Raw genomic sequence first — 7,777 nt, 5'->3', positions numbered from 1 at the left:
AAAAGGAAATATACCCGTTACCAAATCCCGAAGAGATAAACTCAGCAAGTATAGAAAAAGTTTAAGAAATTTAGCCGCCAAGAAGGTACCTTTATATACAAAAAGACGCATATTGGTTCAGAAAGGAAACGGCTTTCTAAGCCTGTTATTACCCGCTGCGATTTCCGTCATCTCCACATTAGTAAATGGAACACGCTAAAAAGTACGTCATTGTTGCGGCAGACCGACATCTCAATGCCGTCGAAGAACAACTCGGGCTGTTGGACAAAGATATTAATTCCGTTCTAAAGAAAAAAGTTCTTGATGACGGTGAGAAAGCAAAACAATATTTGCAAGTGTTGCAAAAATACTTGCAAATTGCTGACAATTCATCCAAAGAACTTCAAGCCGACGTCAAAGTCGACAACGAGACCAAAGAATCCGATGGAATAGAATATGAAAATTCTATATTGAAATCTACAGCTCCAAAGAAAAAGCAGATGACAAAGCAACTGATCGAGAAAATGAAACAAAATAACAAACTGATTTTCTGGAACGAAAAAGGAGAACTCGTGTATAAAGGTGAAGTTGTACCTGGAAGCGATATTGTTCAACTATTCAAAGATTCTATGAAGAAGAAGAAGAAGAAACGTGTAAATCGATTGAATAAAAATAATGTACCCACTGGAAAAAAATTATTTGATGAAGCTATGAAAGAAATGAAAAACCCTTCGTGGTTAACTATGTACTAATTTATGAGAAAAAAAAATAAATGTAATCAACAATGTAAAAAATTGTCTTTTCTGATTTATTTTTGTCTTTTTATTTTCAAACAGTAATTTACACAATAACGACAAACACAAGAAATATTCATTTTAATTTTTTTTTTTTTTATTATTATTATTTATTTATTAAAAATCATTCTTACACCATATTTCTTCTTGAAATATTGATACAAAGTAAAGTCACAACCATTCATTTTCAGAAAATTTACAATATCTTCCATAGATTTTCCTTCGCTGCGCTTGATTAAGAAATACATAGAATATTGTCCACAAACATTTGAAGTCAGAGATTGTAGAGGTGTTTCATTCCGCAAAACTTTTGGGAACCTATCAACAAATGAAGCGATGTCTTTTCCGTATGCTTCTGGCTTCTGTCCATACGAATCAAAAAACTCCACTATTTTCTTATCCGGTAAATTAACCGCCATCCAGTGTGACCCAGGCTTGGTGTGATCATCGCTGTTGACCACAAAGGAAGCCGGGTAAATAATGTCCTTGGGTATCTTATCAGAGGGAAACACGCCGATAAAATTTGGTGATTCATTCTTTAACACTTTCTCTATCTGGGAGGAATACATATTCAACTGCTGAAATCAAACAATATGTTGCGGGTCTGGTTGATCTCTATCACGTTATCAAACTCCAAGTACACAATGATGGAGATTGGGTTAGGCAACGGTGCTTTAAACTTGGTTTCCAGTCGTAGATTTCCATGTTTAATTAGATTGAAATGACCACCGTGGCATAAATCGGCTGATAAGTCGTACACGAAGAGCGAATAGCCATTCGGATATTCCTCTCTAGAAATATCAATACCTTCGTCTTTGCAGGCCTTTTCTGTTCCAAGAAACAAACTGTGATAGGCTCGTACGTATTGATTCTGGTCAAACTGGGGTTCCAGGGGCTTGAAGGGTACTGGCTCGCCATCTATATACACTGCTATGTAATTCAAATCATAGTGCTTGAATTCGAAAGGCGATTTATTGTACGAGCCAGAAAATGCATCGTTATCTACTAAACCAACGACAACTCTTTTAGGCAACTGGCCCACTACTATACTATCCTGAATCCAGGACATATTTCCTTGATGAAGTGAGTAGACCTTACATACAATGCGATCTATCGGATATTTTGCGGATGTGTGAGACAATGCTTTGGCATGACCAACGAGGACACCCGGTGAGACTTTCACTTTTCTTATTTGAATAGATACGTGATCTAACATGACTTTGTAATCGGCCTTTGAGGTTGAAGATACGAGGCAAAATTCGGGCTTGCTTCTAATAAGTTTTATCTTTAGGGAAACGAGGTTCAATAATAATCTTCCTTGGCAAAAAATATCTCCATGGATAGATCCAATCATGTCAACCGTCTTACTTTCTTTTATAAATTCAGCCCTTTCGGCTAGTCCTTCGTTTCCGTCCTTTGCTTCAGGATCAACGATGTTCATTTTTCCAGCAGTATCCTTATAATACAGTTCGGTAGTGAGATGACTTGTCTTGCTATCAATACCGTGATTCAAAAGTGTCTCAATTATTGAACGGTAAGCGTAAGTATTGTTTGATGACGAAACCAGGCGATCATTAAGTGAAACATCAACCTGTGAAAACATAGAGTGTAAAAATAAGTTTACGGGCCCTACTTTGTCTTCTTTGGTCAAAAATTTTCCATCTCCTTTCACCACTTTGGCCTTGACGTACAACAGGGTTTGTGTGAGATCCAAGTATTCTTCTCCACTGCCAGAAATGTAAAATTCTATGGGACCTCCATCTGATACATTTGCTATTGGGTGATAAGTTACCCATTTGCCACCTTCTATTACTGTTTGCGTGCCAGGTAAAGAAAATAAATTTAGCTCGGACTTCACAAGTTCAGGGGAATCTTTGAGTCGGTAAGTCATCACGAATCGAATATGTCACGTGTACTCCGTTTGGGTTTCTTTGCAAAAATGACGCGTTGAGCCTTTCGGCGCTTCCTTTTATGGCCTTCACCAAACATGGTTTTTGTCTTGTTCAGTGCTTTATCGGCTAAGATCTTTCCAGCTTCCTTGAGACGACGCTTGGCAGCAACTTTTATTTTATCCCCTTTGATTACGTCACCCACAATGTCCGCTCCAGATCTTAGTACTTGTTTTCCAACAGTTCTGGCTCCTTGCTTCAAAAATGGTAACGCGACTCTGAATAAACTCCCGAATATATTGCCTAATCCATTTCCTCGCTGCAACGTAACTCCAGAATAGTATGGTAATCCTCTTCCTGCTTGCTCCAAATAATATTGTTCGAACGATTTTGTACAGCAGTGATATGGAACCTTCATCTTTACAGTTTCGTATCTCACTCGAAAATGATCTTGAACTTGTATATTTAACAGTTTTATAGTATTTGTCTAATGCGAAAATGCAATACTGCAATGGCTTTACCTCTGTTGAAAGGTATGCGTTTACCAGAACTTGATCTTATCTCCATTTCGATGGTTTGAAATACTCGTCGAGAAAGAGGAAAGTAGTGTGGTCGGTCATAGTATGCACTAACTATTTCGTTGTCTCTTCCTTTAACTCTTACTACGCGTAGGAGGGGTGCTTGAACGTCACCCACCACTTGTGGTTCTATTATATCGGTGTAAATGTACAAAACAGGATAAAATACATTTGTGTCTGCTACGAAAGGACTCTCTGTAGTTTCTTTTAGAAGTGTGGGCTCAAAACCTAATAGTTCAGCAATACCAGTGTTCAAAATTAATCTTGCCCCATCGTTCAGGATAATTTTTACTTTCTTGGAGCTGTGGTTGTAGTGGAATGTAATTCTGTTTTTGAAAGATTCAATTTCAATACCTTTTATTAGATCGGGCACCGTTTCATAATTCCCAGCTGGAATATGTCGTCCTTGCAGTTCACCATCACCCAAGTCAAATCCAATAAGATTGCAGTCTTCCGTCACGTTGTACCAGCAATGAGGGTAAATTATTTCAGATAGTCCACATTCCCAATCTCCGGACAAATGAATCGGTTTTGGCAGTTGGGTAATGTAATGAGATATCGTGTTACCTGGGTAGTACGCAGCTGAGCTATCGCTAGGAAGTGTTAGGAAGAAAGACATTTTTCCTAATGAGTCACAAGTTAGTGGTTACTGTCTTTTTATATCCTTTTTAACTCTCGGACCCAGGCGTTGAATTTATTGGGGTAACCTCTGAATTTCACAAAGTATTCGATTTTCCCTTTAACTTTACGCTTTTTCAAGATCTTCTCAACCTGGTAATATTCACTAGGTATCACTTTTTGCAACTCGTGCTCGTAGAAAGTTCCTTTTATAGGTTCTCCATCAGCATCATCTATCTTGTAAACAGGGGGATCTCTGCCTATTCTTTGCTTTATAGTAAATATTTCGCGAGTCCAGTTATGTTCATAACCCTTTTCAAAAATCATCTTTGATCGACTTATTCGAACAGTGTCACCGACAGAAAACTTGAATTTTATATTTTTCTCACCAAGGATGTCTTTGTATAATTCTTGCCATACCTGAGACTGATTTTTCTCTGTCACCATGATGGGTTTCATTTTGATACTACGATGCCAAGTGTTATTATAACTCTTGATCAAATGATCCAAAACATCGATGTATCTATGAGTATTTTTGAACGTGAAATATTTGAACATTTTCTGTTTCAACGTTCTGTTGAACCTTTCCACGACTGAAGCTTTCTTCTCGCTTTCACTAGTGAAAAAATTCACGTTTTTTGATTTAAAATATCTTTGTATTACCCTGTTTTGGAATTCTGTTCCTTTGTCACTTTGCAAGTTTTGACAAATTCTGTCTTTGAATATTTTTTTAAATGCTTTAGTTACCTCTTCTCCAGTTTTATCTTTCAGAGGGATAGCCCAAGCATATTTTGACAACACGTCGATGCAGGTAAGAATATACTTATACGAATTATTCTCTTTTTTCAGAGATTGCATGTCTACCAAGTCTGCCTGGAACTGTTCATTTATACCACCAACAATTACACGATTCCTGCGAAAATTCTTCCGCGCTGGCTTATGTAATGTATAAGCTTCATTACCATCTAACCATTTTCTAACTTCATTTTGCGAAACGTTATAACCTTGTTCTTTTAAATTTCGATGCAAAGAATTTATTCCTCCAAAACTACCTGGTTCTGTTGGATCTGTATATTTTTCCATTTCACAGTATTTATCCAGATCTTTTCAAATTCTAAAACTCTGTACTTAAATCTCGCAGCGTCCTCAGCCCAGAACCCGCGCCTGCAATAACTTTCAACTTCAACAACGGTTACTGGACCGAATGAAACTGCCTTAACGCCATCCATAAGTATAATGAAACTTTTGTTGAGTTACACTTAAATAAATAGTAAAAACACTCAAAAAATATAAATAAAATACGAACACAAAAATTTAATTCAATGGATTTATTTCACATACTTCTAACAGATACAAATTAATCAACCAGGCGACGTTTTGCGTCCATAACAATATCAGTGAATTTTATAGACTTCATGAAATCGCGACTCACTAGGTTTAACAAACTCGGATTACCATTGGTTTGTGGTAAAGCTGAAATAAATTCGTCTATAACATCATAAATACGAACGAACTGCACAGCACTCACAAATTCCGGGAGAGAGTTAAGATAGTTTGTTTTTTCAATATACCTCTCCGGCTTCAAGTCCCCTTTCTTCACGATGTGCGTACGAAATGCAGTATGGAGACACTCCTTCATGGACTCCTGTTCTGGCATGGTTGGCTCTCGAGGGTTGTCGAAACACACATATTCTTCATAACACGAAGTGATGTCCATATCGTCCAGCTTGAAACATTCTACACTCAATTGAATGTGCGGCACTTGTTCCATCAAATTCTCCCACTGAGTTTTGCTCAACTCGATAGATGTCTTCTTTGTCAAACTTTTGTAGGTAGTTTCTTTGTTGAGCGTGACCGTCTTTCCTGCAGGGTTGACCGTTGCTTGGATGCTGTTCGAAGAATTCACGTAAGCCACTGCAGTAGCGAAATCCAGCTCGTAGGTGACCTTGTACGAAGATGCCAAAAAAGAACTGAACGCTTCCTGGCTCATAGCTATACCAAGATCAGTAGGATGCCAGCGACCGTTGTACCAGTTGAATTTTCGGATGTGCACTAAAATCTTTCCTTTGTAGGTGCAGACGTTTGCCATTACGGAGTCTCCTAGCGAATAAAAATGAACTGGTAGCGCCATTTTTTCTTGGTCAGCCTGAAAAATATAAAAAAGAAATCATGTTAGAGCGTGAAAAAATACGATAGTTGCTAAATGCGAGATGAAACCCTACGAGACAGAAAAATATCTATTACAATATTCTAAACTTAACGTATATTAAATATTAAGTAAATCTTAACGTTTTCATAATATTAAATAATTATATCACAAATTATTAAAATTAAATTATTTGTTATATATATATATTTTTTAAAGCTAAAATAAACACAGTATGCAAAATAACTTACCTCTGATCTCATTCTCTTTGCTGGAGGACTAGCATCGGTCATGACGGACGTCTTGCACCAACGGCATTCAAACAGGAAAATGACGAAAAGCAAAGACCACGAGCAAGGTTTCAATGAAACGGGGTCGACAAAGTAAATCCAAGGACCAAACAACTTCGCGATTGGACGAATGTTGTCACGTGGTCACAAAGAGCCAATAGAATCGTCTTTTCACGTGTTGCCAACGCGCAAATTCTAAACTTTTCAAAACCCACAAGTCGAGTCAAGCCATGAGCGGAGAACCAATAGGATAGGCCAGTACGTACTGTATTGCGGAAGGGGGCGGAGTCAGACATATCACATCGCTTCCTAGGGTCCAGGATCCTTTAAATAGCGAGTTCATACCGAGCATGAACCATTGTCATGGATTTTTCGTATCCCTCTGACTGGCGAGCGAAGGCAAGGGCCAACAAAGCCCGAAGATCCGGGATGATTTACTCGCTGGAGAGCCCAAGAAGAAGGTGACGGAGGTGAAACCTCCTGAACCTGAAAAGGTTTGTCCTTCAGAGGACGACCTAATGGAGAATTTGTATTCTCCATCAGGGCAACGCGTAGCCGCTTGTGTCCAACGACAACATGACGTCACAAAAAAAAATCCCGTCCAACAACACGACCATCTAATATGGCCGTCACGCCCCCAGGAGTGTTCACATCACGTGACCCAACGACAGCCAGCACATAAAGAAAACCACCGTCCAACAACACGACCATCCAATATGGCCACGCCCCCCTCCTTGGACCACGCCCACCTGAGACGGAGGGTCCACAGCACAGGGGGCGTGCCGAAAAAAAAGCGCCATAGTCATGCTCATACTACTTCTGCCTCGCGATATTGTGCCACTTCGGGGGCAGATGATGTTGTCGGTGCTTGTCGTTTGCTTTCGTATCTAAGCTGAGAGTTGAAAACGTATCTTCGGATGTGTTAGAGGGTGGTTCACTGGCGATGTCCTTTTATCACTTTATTCCTCCACCACGTCTGAGTCTTCCTCTGACGAAGCAGCCATCGAGGGTTTTCTGTTACTTTGTGGACGAGCTTCTATAGGCATGTAGTCGTTTTGGTTATGTTCAAGAAGGCGTATAAGTTTTCCTATTTTCTCCGTGCGGTCTGCCCTTTTCAGAAGTTCCGCTCTCCATAAAGATATGTTTTCTTCTGAAGGCGCACCAAAATGTAACTCCTTTGTGAGGGGGCATTTTGTGGAGTAGTGCATGGGGGTGCCTCTTTCCTCTGTGTATAAGCAGGGGTCTTCGACCTTTTCAGACACCGCGGGCCAAATAGAAATTCTCCAAGAAGACTGCGGGCCACCAAATCATACTAAGGTATTTATAATTGCAATTGATTGTAAGAATCCACACAGATATACTAGGGCTAATGTATTTCATAGCGGCATCTTTAATAGAAGGGGCCAATATAATTGAAGAATTTTATTTATTCTTAAATTATTTCCACTACTTGTCAATTTTGTGATTAGTTCTGAAATAACTT

At 39.1% G+C, this 7,777-nt stretch overlaps 2 protein-coding genes across 2 annotated transcripts; both read right to left on the bottom strand.

Annotated features, from left to right (window-relative positions):
- Positions 1–1,344: 1,344 nt before the first annotated feature.
- On the bottom strand, positions 1,345–2,664 carry LOC149087719 (uncharacterized protein F54H12.2-like). Its single transcript, XM_089231964.1, has one exon. It carries the CDS (start codon positions 2,662–2,664, stop codon positions 1,345–1,347), a length of 1,320 nt encoding a protein of 439 aa, XP_089088090.1.
- A 2,157-nt stretch (positions 2,665–4,821) lies between these two features.
- LOC149087718 (uncharacterized) lies at positions 4,822–6,703 on the bottom strand. The gene is made up of 2 exons (XM_089231868.1): positions 6,256–6,703; positions 4,822–6,004 (listed from the first exon to the last, which is right to left on the bottom strand). Exons 1-2 carry the CDS (start codon positions 6,295–6,297, stop codon positions 5,216–5,218), a joined length of 831 nt encoding a protein of 276 aa, XP_089087994.1. The 5' UTR covers positions 6,298–6,703; the 3' UTR covers positions 4,822–5,215.
- Between the last annotated feature and the right edge of the window lie 1,074 nt (positions 6,704–7,777).

Source organism: Pholcus phalangioides, unplaced genomic scaffold, assembly GCF_987345545.1.
Source record: "Pholcus phalangioides strain wild (caught in Gottingen) unplaced genomic scaffold, Ppha-v1.0 ptg000004l_1, whole genome shotgun sequence".
NCBI lineage: Eukaryota > Metazoa > Arthropoda > Arachnida > Araneae > Pholcidae > Pholcus > Pholcus phalangioides.
Note: the sequence above shows the minus strand (reverse complement) of the source record. Positions and strands in the feature narration are given on the sequence as shown.

What these genes read in the sequence shown, in the direction of transcription:
- LOC149087718 (XM_089231868.1), bottom strand. Translation starts at nt 6,297, where the DNA reads ATGACCGATGCTAGTCCTCCAGCAAAGAGAATGAGATCAGAG. An exon ending in CAAAGAGAATGAGATCAGAG is followed by an intron (nt 6,005 to 6,255) that starts GTAAGTTATTTT and finishes TATATTTTTCAG; the next exon opens with GCTGACCAAGAAAAAATGGC.
- LOC149087719 (XM_089231964.1), bottom strand. Translation starts at nt 2,664, where the DNA reads ATGACTTACCGACTCAAAGATTCCCCTGAACTTGTGAAGTCCGAGCTA.